Source organism: Malaclemys terrapin, chromosome 13, assembly GCF_027887155.1.
Source record: "Malaclemys terrapin pileata isolate rMalTer1 chromosome 13, rMalTer1.hap1, whole genome shotgun sequence".
NCBI classification, from domain to species: Eukaryota; Metazoa; Chordata; order Testudines; family Emydidae; genus Malaclemys; species Malaclemys terrapin.
Genome location: NC_071517.1, coordinates 29,385,027 through 29,403,103, shown reverse-complemented (window position 1 = coordinate 29,403,103; position 18,077 = coordinate 29,385,027). Strand labels below are relative to the sequence as shown.

General features: G+C 47.4%; 1 protein-coding gene across 3 annotated transcripts in view; it reads right to left on the bottom strand.

The window, feature by feature from the left end:
* LOC128848310 (zinc finger protein 239-like) overlaps positions 1-17,271 on the bottom strand; it is a 62,149-nt gene extending 44,878 nt beyond the window's left edge. The window contains exons 1-4 of one of the 3 annotated variants that reach the window (XM_054048249.1): positions 16,920-17,271; positions 16,023-16,182; positions 11,841-11,954; positions 10,532-11,513 (exon numbers count right to left, since the gene is read on the bottom strand). In XM_054048249.1, coding sequence (XP_053904224.1) covers positions 10,532-11,513; positions 11,841-11,954; positions 16,023-16,161 — 1,235 coding nt within the window. In that variant the 5' untranslated portion in view covers positions 16,162-16,182; positions 16,920-17,271. Of the gene's footprint in view, positions 1-8,404; positions 11,514-11,840; positions 11,955-16,022; positions 16,183-16,919 lie in introns of those variants that run through there. The other 2 variants (XM_054048247.1, XM_054048248.1) reach the window with 2 other exon arrangements.
* Positions 17,272-18,077: the final 806 nt, after the last annotated feature.

Sequence of the window (18,077 nt, the reverse complement as noted above, 5' to 3'; positions counted from 1 at the left end):
CATCACCTGCCAGGAGATTCCACTGCTGTAGTCTGGAGCCCAACAGCTCTGCCTTACTCTTGGGTAGTTTCAACTCCCTGACAAGGTCATTCAGTTCACCTTGTGTTATGAGGTGTGGTTCAGAGGAGGAGGATGGGAGAAAATGTGGGTCCTGTGACATTGATGGTTCAGGACCAGAAGTTTCATCCTCTTCCTCGTCTGACTCAAGTGAGAATGATTCTGGTGCATCAGGAACTAAGTCGTTCTCCATGGGGTACTGGGCGTATAGCTGATGGAATGTTTGGATAATGCACAGTCCACTTTTTCTTCTTTGACACACCTTTCCCAACTGGAGGCACCATGCAGAAGTAACAATTGCTGGTTTGATTTGTTGGCTCTCTCCAAATCATTGGCACTGCAAAAGGCATAGATTTCCTTTTCCTATTCAACCACTGGCAAAGGTTTGTTGCACAAGTGTTGCAGCATATGTGTGGGGCCCACCTCTTCTCCTGATCTCCAATTTTGCAGCCAAAAGAAAGGTGATAGGCTTTCTTAAAAATAGTGGTTATACTGCGCTTTTGTGATGCAAAAGTCACTTCACCACAAACATAGCAGAAGTTATCTGCACTGTTCACACAAGTACGAGGCATCTCTGCTCACTTTGGCTAAACAGAAATGTGTCCCTTTGCAAAATCAAACACTGACAAATAAGAGAGCATGACACTGTATGATTTCTAGAGCTGATTTAGGGCAATTTGTTCAGCAGAGTGATGTAAGCTTTGTTATGATTGCATCTTCCATGACTTCTAGGAATAACCTGATGCAATTCATATCATGTATGACACAATACCAGCTTCAGATTGCATCATTCATTGTTTTGCCTAAAAAGCAAGTACTGTCCAACCCAGTCATAGATTTATTCATAGATCCAGTCAAAGATGTATTTTAGTTATTTCTGGTTTAAATGGAGATCCCTTCCCTTTATAACTCACTTATCCTCCGCCATTCCCAAGTCAAGGATCATATATACTGACCCAATAGCATATCTTGAAAACTAGACCAATCAACAATTTTAAGCATCATTTTCGTTCTCAGTGACCTAGAATTAGTAGTTTGACTACATTTATTTCAGAAGCATTTTGGCTGTAGAGCAGTGTTATCACGCATGTAAAAATTCCAATTCTCTAAATACCTGCAGGTCCTTGGGCCATAGTGCACATACATGTAATACGCAGAGGTGCCCTTTGATGGCATGGGGGAATTCTTAGACTGCCCCCCCCCCCCATTTTCCGGACACACAGGGGAGTGCCCTGTCCACTAGCGGCTCATGAACTAGGGAAGAGTTACACACACACACACACACACACACAGAGGACACCCTGTCTGCTAGGTCAGCAGCTCATAAACTAGAGAAAATTCTCACTCTCTCGTATCCCCAGGAAAGGGTCCACTGGGCCATGGGTTCCACTGACTAGCGGGTTACGTCCTGACCTGGTTAGTGGCTCATGAACAAGGAAAAGTTCCTATCCGCTGGGTCACAAGGTTCGGCTGACCCCCCTTGCTTTCAAAACTCCCACATGGGATAGCCCTGGGGCGGCTGGAGTCAGCTTAGTCTTAGACCTGGTCAGCGGCTCATACCCCCCCCTTCATTCATTCATTCATTCACACACACACATTCCCCCTATCTCGATACATCTTATTTAACAATAACCTTAATTCATTATGTCCAGACTCAATACAACCTTTCCCTTATTTAAGGCAGTAAAAACCCCTCAGCACCGGTGCATTAACCTTATTGAGGACCTCTGAACCACAATAACTAACCTACTTGAGGGCGGCAACAAATTCCTCAGAACCGCTCTGCATCTGGTCTTGTTGCAAAACAATGAGTTCGGATGGCGTGAGCCCCAAAGGGACAGACGGCTCCACGGGCAGTCCTCCTGCAACACCCCATAAGAGATTTCAAAAGGTCTCTTACCTCTATTATGGCACCATGGGGTTCGCAGGGGAACAGTCCGGAGTAGTTTGTTGCTGTCTCAGCCGGGCATTGACATCCGACTCATGGCACCAAATTGTGGAGGAAAACAAAGTCCTCACTCTGAGTTTGAAGCAACAAGCCAGAGGCAGCTTTATTTTGAGCAATTGCAATATGCACGGGAGAGTACACACGGACAGGTCTCCATTAGGTAAACAATTGGGCAAGCTTTTATACCTTTCATTACATACAATAATGAGCAACAGCTGCATTTTGTATATACATTTTTCTTCCTGATCTCATTTTTCTCATTAATTTCTGCCACAGTCTACATTCCATTCTTATCTAACACAAGGTCAAAACAGTATCTCTTACAGTCTGCTCCCATTCGCTTTCTCGCTTTCCATCCGCCTAGGCCCTGCCTTCAAGTCTCGCATTATTAGAGTCAGTGTCAGCCTGATTTTGTTAGCCTGACTCTTGCTCTATTCCTAGAGACTAAGATCTCTCTGTTCAAATTCCCTTTATCCACTTCCAGAGTCTTTTTGGACAGCTGTGCATGCCTCTTGTGCATGCCAAGGTTTCAGAAGGTTGACCTGATATATTTGCTCTTGTTTCCGACTTCCTGGTTGTCACACCTTGTAATTTATCTCCCCAACGGGTTCAACTATTTCATAGGGTCCTTGCCACTGGGCCAAAAGTTTACTCTGTTGTGGGTACCAATACCATTACTCGGTATCCGGGCTGGAACTGCTGAACTTTAGCTTGGCAATTGTACTAAGATTGTTGGGCCTCTTGCACCTTCTCTAGGTGTTCCCGCACAATGGGAGTGACCTCCCTATGAGCACCGGGTAAGGGAGTTTAGGCACTACATCTGCTGCTACCTCTTTAGCGTTCCCTTGGATTTCAATTTTTACCGGGATGGTGGGGTAGTAACTAACCATCCCATGGATGCATGTCACCCCTGTACATTTTGCCTGTAGTAACTGACTACATTTCATGAGTTTTCCTGAGATGAGCGTGATCGTGCTTCCCGAATCTATCAGTGCTGTGGTCTCTACTCCATTTAACCTCAATGGCCTGGTATATTTGTGTAGGGTTAGTGCAACCCCCACAATATGAATTAGGGAGCATGGATTTTCCCGGTTGCCTAGGTTACGTTGTATAGACTCCTCAGCATTGGGGCACTGTACAGCTATGTGTCCCCACTCCCCGCAGGTGTAACATCCATATGGGGCCCTCGGCATTCCCTGGTCTCTCGGTTTGGGTAGTCTAATGTCACAATCCTCTTCACCCTCAGTGCTTTGACTTTTGGTGGCCTCTGGTGGGCCTTCAGTCCCTCTCTTTTTCCATCTGGGCTTTCCTGGGGGCTCAGTTGCCCGAGATATGGGGGTCAGTGCCACTAGTTTAACCCGGGGTACCTCTTCCTTCACTGTTTGGATCAGTTCCCTCACCATCCTTTACCTCTCTACCAGTGCAACAACCTCGTCGTAGGTGGAAGGGTCATTCTGGCTTACCCAGGTGCGAAGGTCTGGCGGTAGTTAGAACCTCTAGCATCTCTTCTGGACTCTGAGACTCGGTTCGTAACCACTTTCGTGCGAGATGGGTGAGTTCATAAAATTGGGACCACAGGGTTCTGTTTTCCTGGTACCTGCCTCCTGTTGGGCGGCTGCCTGGACACTGGTAACCTCCTGCGGGGCAGCCGTGGCTTGTATCAGGGCCTGCACTACATCATCCATCGTGCTGAAGAAAAACAAAAAACCCTCTCCCTTTTTTTTTTTTTTTTAAAAACACCCTCCTTCTGCCATGTGGTGCGCCCAGATCCCACCCCTGACACCAGTGTGACAAAGTTCCTCATCTGCCTTGGTGGGTCCTGGGCTTTTTGGCAGAATTGCTCACCTCAGAGGTTCACAGCAGCCCTCAGTTTGGCCGCTTCTGATAGAGGCTCCAACCTGCATTCACTCAACTAACCTCATCACTGGCCAGCATGGGGGAAAGGGAGAACAATCTCAGCAGTCTGTGTCCCACCTAGTGGGTCGGGGACAGGCCAGATCCCTTTCCAAATTAGACCTTTCCTTCTGGTGTTTCTCACAGACCAGGTCAACTCCTCTGGTGTCTGACCAGGAGTTGGGGGATAGGGGGGGAACCCGGGCCCACCCTTTACACCGGGTTCCAGCCCAGGGTCCTGTGGACAGCAGCTGTCTACAATGTCCCCGTATCAGCTGTGTGACAGCTGCAACTCTCTGGGCTACTTCCCCATTGCCTTCCCCCAGCACCTTCTTTATCCTCACTGCAGGATCTTCCTCCCGAAACCTGATCCCGCTTGTACTCTTCAGTCTTCCAGCAGCTTCTCACTCCCTGCTCCTTGCGCGCCCCCTCACTAGCTGATGGGAGGTCCTTTTTAAACCAGGTGTCCTGATTAGCCTGCCTGCCATAATTGATTCTAGTGTGTTCTTAATTGGCTCCAGGTGTCTTAATTAGCTTGCCTGTCTTAATTGGTTTTAGCAGGTCCCTGATTGCTCTAGGGCAGCACCTGCTCTGGTCACTCAGGGAACAGCAAAATATTCATCCAGTGGCCAGTATATTTGCCTTCTACCAGACTCCTGTACCCCACTGGTCTGGGTCTGTCGCAATATGTATATAATTAATGAATATGTAGTTATGAGAGTTGTGTTGTATGGTTGTCACTAAAATATGCTGTGGGCTTGGAAAGCACCCAGATACTAACTCTCCAGAGACAATGACAAGGGAGGTAACCAATGCCCAGGTGGTTGCTGAACAGACACCACCAACCATTGTTCAGCAGTGGAGTTATAATTCAATGACTCACTTGCACAAAGCCACACCAGGGGAAGTGCTCAACCTTTACTGGGGACTCAGCAATGCCCACTAGGCATGCCTGGACTTGTTTTCTCCAAGCACATGGGACTAAGTGTATAAAACAGAACACAAGGGCCCCATGCTTGGCCTTTCTCCTTCCCCCACCTACGCTGCAAGCAACAAGGACATTTTTGCGAACACGGGCTGCTTTTTTGCGACCAGGGGCTGCTAACAGGGAGTTTCGCAAGGGAGTTCTCCAGGTGAAGGAGGAGCAATACAGCACCCTTTTGGGGTAAGTGACTGTCTGTAGCGTGTGTTTGTTTGTGTTTGAGGGTTACTTGCTGTGAGCTGAGCTTGTGTTTGTTTGTGTTTGAGGGTTACTTGCTGTGAGCTGAGCTTGTGTTTGTCAGTCTGTTTGTTTGTTTTGGTTGTTTGAAGGACCGTGTGCTGTGGCTGGCAGTTGGAAGGTTTGAAAGCTAGAAGTCTCTGGTAAGTGGCTGAGCCTTCATCAGTGGGCAGGGCATTCATACAGGCCAGGGCTTTATAAAGCAGCGCACAAGCAACCAGGGAGCTTTGCGAACAGGGAGTTTCGCAAGGGAGTTACGAAGGGGGCAAGGGTCCCTTGCCAGTTCCATCTGTTCTCTCTTGATTCCCCTTAATACCTATAAAGCAACTACATTCATAACTTTTCGCTTAAACAACCCTTTCATCTGACAGGGGGCTGCAGACGGGAGTTTGACAGAGGGAGGCTTACGATGGTTAAGAAGACCCGCAACACCTATGCCAGCACTGCTACTGTCTCCTCCACCTGTGCCTGTAGCCAGACAGAGTGCCTAAGCATGGATGCCTCTACCCAGATCCTGGTGTGGTTTTGCAAAGACTGTAACTTGCAATTTCCACTTACTGATATCCAGGCTGGGGGGACCATCCAATGTGAGAGGTACCTGCTGGTGGAATCTCTCAGGCAGCAGGTGGGAGAGCTACAGGAGGAGGTGGCTAGGTTGAGGAGCATCCGTATCCATGAGCAATTCCTCGACAGTGTCCATGTGGAGACAGCTGAGGTAGCTGTCCCAGTACACAGGACTGCTGATACACCACTGGTGGAGGAGGAGATGGCTCAGGGTGGACACTGGCAGCTGGTTACTTCTGGCAGCAGGCAGTGCTCCACCCTTGCTCCGAACCCTCCTGCCGTGGTTATAGGTAACCGTTATGCTCTTCTTGACACAGGAAAGAAGGAATCACTCCCTACAGTAAAGGAGGAGAAGCCTCGTACCCCTAAGGCTGGAAAGTCTGCTGCCACCACTGCGAATAGGAAACGTAGGGTAGTGGTGGTCGGGGACTCTCTGCTGAGGGGGACGGAGGCGCCCATCTGTCGCCCTGACATTTCATCTCGGGAGGTATGCTGCCTGCCGGGGGCCCGTATCCGAGACGTTACGGAGGCATTGTCGAGGATTATCCAGCCCTCTGACTACTACCCCATGCTACTCATCCATGTGGGCACAAATGATACTGCGCGGTGTGACACTGAGCGGATCAAGAGTGACTACAGGGCTCTGGGAGTACGGGTGAAGGAGTTTGGAGCGCAGGTGGTATTCTCTTCAATTCTTCCTGTCAAAGGTAGGGGCCCGGGCAGAGACAGATGCATCATGGAGGTGAATGCCTGGCTGCGAAGATGGTGTCGCCAGGAGGGCTTTGGCTTCCTAGACCACGGGATGCTATTCGAGGAAGGACTGCTAGGCAGAGATGGCGTTCACCTTTCGAGGAGAGGAAAGACCCTATTCGGACACAGACTGGCTAACCTAGTGAGGAGGGCTTTAAACTAGGTTCGACGGGGACAGGTGAGCAAAGCCCACAGGTAAGTGGGGAACATGGAGACCGGGGAGATGGGTCGGAAACGAGAGGGAGTGTGGGCTATATTGGCAGAGAGAAAGGAGAGTCAGGACAAAACTGGGAGGAAAGATCAAACCAGTATCTTAGATGCCTATATACAAATGCGAGAAGTATGGGGAATAAGCAGGAAGAACTGGAAGTGCTAATAAATAAATACAACTATGACATTGTTGGCATCACTGAAACTTGGTGGGATAATACACATGATTGGAATGTTGGTGTGGATGGGTACAGCTTGCTCAGGAAGGATAGACAGGGGAAAAAGGGAGGAGGTGTTGCCTTATATATTAAAAATGTACACACTTGGACTGAGGTAGAGATGGACATAGGAGACGGAAGTGTTGAGAGTCTCTGGGTTAGGCTAAAAGGGGCAAAAAACAAGGGAGATGTCATGCTAGGAGTCTACTACAGGCCACCTAACCTGGTGGAAGAGGTGGATGAGGCTTTTTTCAAGCAACTAACAAAATCATCCAAAGCCCAAGATTTGGTGGTGATGGGGGACTTCAACGATCCGGATATATGTTGGGAAAATAACACAGCGGGGCACAGACTATCCAACACATTTTTGGACTGCATTGGAGACAACTTTTTATTTCAGAAGGTTGAAAAAGCTACTAGGGGGGAAGCTGTTCTAGACTTGATTTTAACAAATAGGGAGGAACTCGTTGAGAATGTGAAAGTAGAAGGCAGCCTGGGTGAAAGTGATCATGAAATCATAGAGTTTGCAATTCTAAGGAAGGGTAGAAGGGAGAAGAGCAAAATAGAGACAATGGATTTCAGGAAGGCAGATTTTGGGAAGCTCAGAGAGCTGATAGGTAAGGTCCCATGGGAATCAAGACTGAGGGGAAAAACAACTGAGGAGAGTTGGCAGTTTTTCAAAGGGACACTATTAAGGGCCCAAAAGCAAGCTATTCCGCTGGTTAGGAAAGATAGAAAATGTGGCAAAAGACCACCTTGGCTTAACCACGAGATCTTGCACGATCTAAAAAATAAAAAGGAGTCATATAAAAAATGGAAACTAGGACAGATTACAAAGGATGAATATAGGCAAACAACACAGGAATGCAGGGGCAAGATTAGAAAGGCAAAGGCACAAAATGAGCTCAAACTAGCTACGGGAATAAAAGGAAACAAGAAGACTTTTTATCAATACATTAGAAGCAAGAGGAAGACCAAAGACAGGGTAGGCCCACTGCTTAGTGAAGAGGGAGAAACAGTAACAGGAAACTTGGAAATGGCAGAGATGCTTAATGACTTTTGTTTCGGTCTTCACCGAGAAGTCTGAAGGAATGCCTAACATAGTGAATGCTAATGGGAAGGGGGTAGGTTTAGCAGATAAAATAAAAAAAGAACAAGTTAAAAATCACTTAGAAAAGTTAGATGCCTGCAAGTCACCCGGGCCTGATGAAATGCATCCTAGAATACTCAAGGAGCTAATAGAGGAGGTATCTGAGCCTCTAGCTATTATCTTTGGAAAGTCATGGGAGACGGGAGAGATTCCAGAAGACTGGAAAAGGGCAAATATAGTGCCCATCTATAAAAAGGGAAATAAAAACAACCCAGGTAACTACAGACCAGTTAGTTTAACTTCTGTGCCAGGGAAGATAATGGAGCAAGTAATTAAGGAAATCATCTGCAAACACTTGGAAGGTGGTAAGGTGATAGGGAACAGCCAGCATGGATTTGTGAAGAACAAATCATGTCAAACCAATCTGATAGCTTTCTTTGATAGGATAACGAGCCTTGTGGATAAGGGTGAAGCGGTGGATGTGGTATACCTAGACTTTAGTAAGGCATTTGATACGGTCTCGCATGATATTCTTATCGATAAACTAGGCAAATACAAATTAGATGGGGCTACTATAAGGTGGGTGCATAACTGGCTGGATAACCATACTCAGAGAGTTGTTATTAATGGTTCCCAATCCTGATGGAAAGGCGTAACAAGTGGGGTTCCGCAGGGGTCTGTTTTGGGACCGGCTCTGTTCAATATCTTCATCAACGACTTAGATATTGGCATAGAAAGTACGCTTATTAAGTTTGCGGATGATACCAAACTGGGAGGGATTGCAACTACTTTGGAGGACAGGGTCATAATTCAGAATGATCTGGACAAATTGGAAAAATGGTCTGAGTTAAACAGGATGAAGTTTAACAAAGACAAATGCAAAGTGCTCCACTTAGGAAGGAAAAATCAATTTCACACATACAGAATGGGAAAAGACTGTCTAGGAAGGAGTACGGCAGAAAGGGATCTAGGGGTTATAGTGGACCACAAGCTAAATATGAGTCAACAGTGTGATGCTGTTGCAAAAAAAGCAAACATGATTCTGGGATGCATTAACAGGTGTGTTGTGAGCAAGACACGAGAAGTCATTCTTCCGCTCTACTCTGCTCTGGTTAGGCCTCAGCTGGAGTATTGTGTCCAGTTCTGGGCACCGCATTTTAAAAAAAGATGTGGAGAAATTGGAAAGGGTCCAAAGAAGAGCAACAAGAATGATTAAAGGTCTTGAGAACATGACCTATGAAGGAAGGCTGAAAGAACTGGGTTTGTTTAGTTTGGAAAAGAGAAGACTGAGAGGGGACATGATAGCAGTTTTCAGGTATCTAAAAGGGTGTCATAAGGAGGAGGGAGAGAACTTGTTCACCTTAGCCTCTAAGGATAGAACCAGAAACAATGGGTTTAAACTGCAGCAAGGGAGGTCTAGGTTGGACATTAGGAAAAAGTTCCTAACTGTCAGGGTGGTTAAACACTGGAACAAATTGCCTAGGGAGGTTGTGGAATCTCCGTCTCTGGAGATATTTAAGAGTAGGTTAGATAAATGTCTATCAGGGATGGTCTAGACAGTATTTGGTCCTGCCATGCGAGCAGGGGACTGGACTCTATGACCTCTCGAGGTCCCTTCCAGTCCTATAATCTATGAATAAGACTCCAGCAGAAGGGACTGGCCCAGTTTTCAAGGGTGAAACCTGTGTACTATGTAATGCAATATCCAGTAGGGTGAGAAAAACTGCTTAATCTATATGTTGCCCAGTCTAATAGGGTTGAGAGTTTAGACTGGGTGCTTAAATTTTATTTTGGTAACCATTCTGACTTTTTGCCTTTCACTTAAAATCTATCTTTTGTAGTCAATAAATGTGTTTAACTGTTTATCTTTACCAGTGAGTTTGCCTGAAGTGTTGGGTAAGGGTGTTCGCTCAGGTTTACAAAGGCTGGTGTATATCCACTTTCCATTGATGAAGTGGTGAACCAATTAATAAATTTGCACCGCTCATCTTGAGCGGTGCAAGATGGTATATTCCTGAGGTACAAGGCTGGGAGGGTGGATTTCGCTGGTGCCTTTCTCTGTGTGATTCATGAGTGGCTCTAGGAGCATTCATGCAATCTAGCTCAGTGTAGGGCTCCACATGCACTGAGAGATAACAGCTCCTGGAGGGATTTGCTGCTGGTCACTAGCAAAGCATGCGAGAGACAACGCCCCCAGCCTGGCCTAAGGAAGCACAGCGGTCCCATGGTCCCAGGCTGCACCTTGGGGATTCCATCACAACTGTATACAAGATAAAGTGTGTTCTAGGTTTCTAGCACCAACGTGAATGTAGGAGCAGAACAGAGGCCTTCCAGAGCATCTCATAAAGTAATAATCAAATCCCATCACAACATGGAAATCTTATCTCAGCCTCTGGGTCTGCACAACTCAGTTCCAGGAAGATGGTTTCATTCTTTACTGTAGTAACTGTTGCATGGTTGCATGTCTTCATTGCATGGCCACTCCAGCCTGGCCTGATCCTCGGAGATTCAGGGGAATCGGCAAAGGTGTTATTCCTTTGGCCCATCCCTAGCCAGGACATTTCTACTGTTTGTATCCAGTGTGGATTCTCTGATGCGAAATAAGGTTTGAGCTCTGACTAAAGCTGTTCCCACACTGATTGCATCGGTAGGGTTTCTCTCCTGTGTGGATTCTCTGGTGATTAGTGAGGGCTGATCTCTGACTGAAGCTTTTCTCACAGTTGGGGCACCTATAGGGCTTCTCTCCCTTGTGGATTCTCTGATGTGCAGCAAGGTTTGAACTTGCACTGAAGCTTTTCCCACATTCTGGGCATTTAAAGGGTTTTTCCCCTGTGTGGATTCTCTGGTGAATAATGAGGTATGAGCTCTGACTGAAGGTTTTCTCACAGTTGCAACACTTATAGGGTTTCTCTCCCCTGTGGATTCGCTCATGTGCGGCAAGGTGTGAGCTCACACTGAAGCTTTTCCCACATTCCAGGCATTTAAAAGGCTTCTCCCCCGTGTGGATTCTCTGGTGAATAATGAGGTGTGAGCTCTGACTGAAGCTTTTCCTGCAGTTGGGGCAGTTATAGGGTTTCTCACCAGTATGGATTCTTTGATGCTTAATAAGGTGTGAGCTCTGATTGAATCTTTTCCCACAGTCAGGGCAGTTATAGGGTTTCTCTCCCGTGTGGATTATCTGATGATAGGTAAGGGCTGAGATCTGTCTGAAGCTTTTTTTGCAGTCAGGGCACTTGTAGGGTTTTTCTCCTGTGTGGATTCTCTGGTGAGTAATAAGGGCTGATCTCCACTGGAAGCTTTTCCCACAGTCACTGCACATGTAGGGTCTCTCTCCTGTAGGGACTCTCTGCTGAACAATATCTTTGATTTGGTTGGCCCCCCTTCTCTTGTGAGTGGATTTACCTTGCCTCTCTGGCCTGTGCTGACTATCCCAGGCATGTACATGATCAGGATCCTGGGAAACATCCCCTTTGGTTTCCCTTGATACCGCCCTATGTGAATCCACCTGCTCAGGAACTTTCTGTTGAGGATTCTCCTCATTCTTATTCAGTGTCGCATTACCTGCTGAGACAGAGAGAGAATGCAGACAGGAGTCATTGCCTGTGCTGGGGTAGAGTGGGAGGGGAAAGAAACCTCAGAAAGAGGAAGAGAAAATGGGGGAACACACACAACTGCTGGGGAGATTGAAATATCAGGAGCTGAATCCACCCCATCCTCCCAAACCTTTTCCCCAGAGGAGAGAGAGGAGGGGACCCATACTGCCTCTACATCCTCTGAATATAGATGAAGGCAGGGGCTGAAAGGTCAGACAAGCTTGATGAAAACCTATGAGTGATGTCTGCCATGAAGATACAAGAATTGGTTTCTCAGTCAGTTTAGCTGTTTCCTTACCTACGTGGGCTTCTCTCAGGATCTCCCTTTTCTCATAGCCCTGGAGATTGGGGACCCACGGCTCCTCCCCTCGTTCCAGCCGGGAGATCACATCAGGTTTGGGAATTGGAAATCCTGCGTCGGGGGGTGGGAGGGGGGCAAGGAAACAAGTGTTGATCTTGTTCATTAAGGTCAGGGCTGTTAGTAGTTTCAGACCCGGGATCTGAATAGCCCGCCCAGAGAGGCTCCTTCCTCTCCCCACCCCCATCCTAGAGGGATAGGGCTATAAATCATACAATAGCCCATGACAACACATTAATCTGGAGCAACGGGTCATCCACTCTACCTAAGGAATAGCCTTAATTTATTTCCATGGTGAGTTGAGCAGAATTGCTACACTTTAACTATCTGGGGTATAACCAGTTTCAGCCAATCCACCCTGCCCCCATGATGCTTCTCAGGGCATCCAGGGCTGTGAGTCACCCTGTAATCACCAGCCTCCAGCATGAGGGAGGCTTGTCTGAGTAGCAGAGGCCTGTCCTGACATGAGTAATTGACACATGGAGGGAGGCCCCATTACTTGGAGGATAGAATTAGGGAAGTAAACAGATTGTTGCTAAATAAGATAAGATAATAGGTCAGTAGGCTAAAAAGATAGACTGAGCCAGCTAAGATAAGAAGGAAAACAGCCCAGGGAGGGAGAACCATTTACTAACAATGGACAAGATAAGTTAGGAAACTAGAGATGAGGTAAAGACCAGGTCGAGTGTCCTCTGAGCTACACAGTCCTGTCTTTGCCTTGCAGGTTAACAGATGCGCTCCAGCCCCTGAAGCCCCAGTCACATCAGCGATATCTCTGTGGGCCAGCCCCTGATCACTGATACCCAAAGAATTCACAGATCCTTTGTTCCCAAAGGAACAGCTTACCACAGTTTGCCAGTTTTTATCTTAAACCACCGCTCCTATATTCCACACAGCATGTGAATTCAAGTATAAAACAAATGAGATGTATTTAAGGAAGAATATAGATTTAAATGAAAATCGGTGTGAGAGATGGGAACAAATGGTTACATGTAAAACAACATCATGAAATTCTAACTTTAACTAACAGGTTATTCTCCTGTCCAAAGAACAATCACCTCACACAAAGTTCTTCCCAGTGCTTTCAGCCAAGCCTGACTGAGATCCCCATTTCATGAAGCAAACTCAAGTGAGTTTACTTCATAGGTGAAGGTTGCCAGGGTGTCTCTTTGCAACCTCAATATACCAGAACAGAGCTTGGAGTACACCTCAAGGTAGGGTTCCCTCCACCTCAGGCTGTTTACCTCTTCCGGTTAGCTTCTTTCTGAAGTTTCTAACAACTCTTCATTAGCATTTGACAATGAATGCTAATAGAGTCCTATTATATGACACAGAATGTACAGTGCCTCTTCCCATGGAGATAAGTATCTCCAACCCCTATGTGAAGGAGTTTGTCTCAAGAAGTGCTACCTTTGAGTGACCTATTTTTAACTACAGACCGAGAGAACATATATTTTAGTGTGTATGTGTGTATATATGTGTATATATATATAGGCGTACTGGGATCCCCCTGCGTTCAACAAAAGAATGTCATGTAAGGTCTCTAATAAAAGCCTGTATCACACTGGTCATTATAACCATTGTGAGATGCATGTACAGAAAATATGTGAGGAGGGGTGTGTGTGTGTGTATATATATATATATACATGCCCCCAGTGCCACACTGAGAGCAGAGTCTCCTCTCATGGGGTCATACTAGGGCCTCAACCCCTAGCTGATCAATGGTCAATCTACCCTTCCCAATCACCCATGAGACCAGCTCTACTCCTTGCAGGCAGCCATTTGGCTGGCAACACAGGCTGGCTCTGGCGCTCCTTAACACCCCTCCCCCACCAGCCTACTCCATACAGCACAGACCTGAGAGAGGACAACTATAGAGGAAAAACAGCCATTCTCCTTTCACCTGGGCTGAAACTGTAGAATCATAGCAATGTAGCACTGGAAGGGATCTTGATAGGCCACCTAGCCCATCCCCCTCTGCTGAGTAAACTTAGACATCCCTGACAGGTGTTTGTCCAACCTGTTCTTAAAAACCTCCAGCGATGGCTATCCCACCACCTCTCTTGGGAACCTGTTCCGGTGGTGAACTAGCCTGACAGTTGAAAAGTGTTTCCTAATATCTAAACTAAACCTTCCTTGCTGCAGATTAAACCCCCTTCTTCTTGTCCTACCTTCAGTGGACATGGCGAACAATTGATCACTGTCCTTTATGACAGCCCTTAACAGATCTGAAGACTTATCAGGTCCCGCCCCACCCCCCTCATCTTCTTTTCTCAAAGCTGAATATGCCTATTTTTTTAATCTTTCCTCATAGGTCACTAAACTTTGTATCATTTTGGTTGCTCTCTTCTGGACTCTCTCCAATTTGTCCATATCTTTCTTAGGGCACATCTACACTTAAAACGCCGAGCCACCGTAGCATTTTAACAAAGATGCTCTAAATCGATGAGAGAAAGCTCTCCGATCAGCATAGTTAATTCATCTCCCCAAGAGGCAGTAGCTATGTCAGCAGGAGAAGCTCTCCTGTTGACATAATCCCACCTACATGGGGGTTAGGTCGGTATAACTACATCAGAGGGGTGGATTTTTCACACACCCGAGGACATAGTTATATCAATATAGGTCTAGAGTGTAGACCAGACCTCAAAGTGTAGTGCCCAAAACTGGACACAGAACTCCATGAGGCCTTTCCAATGCAGAGAAACTGGACAATTAACTCCTGTGTCTTACATACAACACTTGTAAATAAACTACAGAATGATATTAGCCTTTCTAGCAACTGCATCACACTGTTCACTCATATATAATTTGTGATCCACCACAACCACCAGATCCTTTTCTTCAGTTTTGTTGAGTAGCCAGTTATTCTCCTGTTTGTAGCTGTGCATTTGTTTTTTTTCCCTTCTGCAGTTGTGTGACAAGGTGCACTTGCCCTGCATTGAGCCTGCAAGGGCTAACTCAATCCTATGGGCGAAGGAAGCCATGCCCCCTCAGCCCTGCTAGGCATGTTCTGGCTGGAAACCAATATAAAAAGGGAGCAGCCCTGCTCAGTCTGGGCTGACCACCAAGAGGGAGAATGTATGCAGCAGGCTCCTGCCTGGGAGTTACTGGAGCCTGGGACAGTGGAGGCCTAGTCCACCAGGATCCAGACAGATACCCAGCTACCCCTGGACACCCAGGAAACAGCAGAACTGCTGGGCGCTTCACAGACACCACAGGAATACATGATAGGTAGTCCAGGGAAAATACAGTGGTCCAGTTGCTGAACTGAGCAATAAGTCAGCGCGTTTCGGTCAGATCACCACTGACTCAGTAGCAAGCACACTCACCAGGGCCCTGGGCTGGGACCCAGTAAAGTAGGGACCTAAAGTAGTAAAGCCTGGGTCCCCTTACCCCAGCTGCCACTCACCCCTAGGTGATGGCCCACTTCTCCCCATTGGCCATCAGGCCATGCAGCCCCCCCTGCCAACAGAGGGGGCAGTTATATTGACTCTGGCCATGAGGCCACACAGCCCTGAAGGAAAGGGCAGTTATATTGACTCTGGCCATTAGGCTGAAACACCCTGAGGCAAATGGCGCTCAGGTGAACTCAGCAGCGGGGCTATAACAGCCACTACTTTGCCCCAACAGTGGGATGGGATGCGCTTGCCCTGCGACTTGTCGTTACTAAATTTCATCTTGATAATTCAGACCAGTTCTTCAATTTGTCAAGGTCATTTTGAATTCTAATCCTGTCCTCCAAAGTGCTTGTAATCCCTCCCACTCTGGTGTTACCTGCAGATTTGATAAACACACTCTCCACTTTATTATCCTAATTGCAGTGAAGACATACCCAATGGGGCTTCGGTGTCTAGCTCTCCGGAGTCCCTTTGAAAGCCACAGACTCAGTGATTTAGAAGAGCTCAGACAGGGAGCCTGTGATTACACCTGGAACTGAAGCCATCTCTCCTGAGATCCAGGGCTGTGCCTCAACCACAAGAGCCCTCCTCACTGTTTTCTACTATAGTGATATACCCCACAGAACACTCCCAGACCATAAAGTACTTCATTAACCCTCACTCTGCCCCCAAATGCTTCAGAGACCCCAAAGTGTCTAATAACCGAGGAAACGGAAATCCTTACCCAGCGAGGTCACAGTCTCATAATTCTCCTGCATGATGTCCCTGTAGAGGGCTCTCTGACCTGAGTCCAGCAGAGCCCATTCCTCCTCTGTGAAATACACAGCCACCTCCTCAAAGGTCATTGGATCTGTTGCAGCCATGTTCCAGGATGATGGGACAATCTGGAGCAAAATGTGGATGTTATTTGCCAGCCTGGCCGCATGAGAAGGGCAACTAGGGAGGCTTCAAAGGCTGAACTTACACCATGGGGGTTCAGTTTTGAGCATTGATATTGCTGATAGGCCACTTTTTGCAGCTTTCTGATGTTTTAATGTTAAACATGTATTTGTGGGATGAGAATTTAGGAGTCTCAGATTCAGAGAGCTTAAGGTCAGAAGGGACCATTAGATCATCTAATCTGACCTCCTGTATGTCACAGGCCATTAAATTATCCCAGTTATCCCTGTATGTACCTAAAGCCTGATTTTCCAGAAACTCATTCAATGTTGATCTGAAAACATCAAGACATGGAAAATCCACCACTTCCTTTGGTCATTTGTACCAGTGGTAATTACCTTCATGATTAAATATTTGTGACAAATTTCTAATTTGATTACCTCTAGCTTCAGTTTCCAGCTGCTTGTTCATATTAAGCTTTCATCTACAAGACTAAAGAGTCCATGGGTACACATTTTCTCTTCATGATGGTAGTTATAGAGTGTAATAATGTCACCTTTCAATCTTTCAACATATTAATTTTTAAAGATGGACTCAACAATGTACCACAGCCCTTAAACAAAAGTGCCTGTACTGCTTCTAACCCACCACCCCGGTGGGTATTAGCACATCCCCACAACCTGGAACATGAGCTGGGGGGATTTGTGCTAGGCCTGTTATTAATAAAGGTATCACCACTTACTGCCTCTGCCTGAGGGCGTTCGCTATCCCGGAGCTGGCTCGGTTCCTGCAGGGGCTCAGGGGAGCAAAGGCTGGGTCGGGGGAACAGGGGGTCAGGGAGGGCCGTAGAGCCCCGCCCGGGAGCAGAACTGGGGCCGTTGGTACAGAGTCACTTTCCTGCCCGGCCCCAGCTCTTTCCGCCGGGTCTCTCCCCTCACCCGCAGGCTCCGGCTCAGGGGCTGGTGTCGGCAGAGCCCGGAGCTGCCCCAAGGGCTGGTTCCAGCCCCCGGAGAAAGTCCCCCGGCTGGGCACAGAGGGGCGCTAGGGAAGGGCTCTCCCCGCACACACCCCGCTGGGGAGCAGCAGCGGCTCAGTCCCGGCTCACAATGGAGGCGGCAGCAGCGTGTGACCCGGGAAGCTCAGCCCCGGAGCTGCAAGATCCAGAGGCACTTCCCCGCCCTTAGCAACAAGCCACGCGGCTGGGACCACAGGTTAACCCGTCCGCTGCCAGATGCTAGCCAGAAGCCCGCTCTCCTTCCTGAAAAATAGCAGGAACCTTGAGCCAAAAATTAGACATACAGTCCCAGAGAAGTGTGTCACCTACTGCCATCCGCAGCTACTGGTACCCCCAGGACCAGGTGTCCATCAGACCTGGAGTAATTTATTTAATATTCCCTCCCGCGGCAGACCCCATTCCTTGTGAATTAACCATTCCTTCCCCTATTTACTTCTCATCCGCATCTGCTGTGTGGCGGAGAGGGGAGGAGTCAAAAATTGATATAACCATGATCTTTAGACTCCCCCTTAAGGAGAACCAGCGTCGCAGGCTGGGGATCTGCTATCACAGCTGCTGATGGACCAAAGACCCATTCAGGCTGTCATGGTGGGTGGCAGAGAAATAATTTGCCAAGGTTTTGAGGATTTGCCAGAAGGCTGAGATGCCCTCTTGGGGCTGCTGGAGGGAACTGGTCCCACAGGTGCGGTTTTAATGGCCGTACTCTGGTTTGTTTTTAATATTATTTCTACTTGTTGGGGCTGTTTAAAAATCAGATGGGTAGATATTCATATGATATGAATTATTCTAGCTCGACTGTTTCCAGTGCAGCTTCCTACTATTCACAATCACCTCTAATAGACCAAAATCATTTCACACCAGTTGGGGTTCTGGTCCACAGGCACC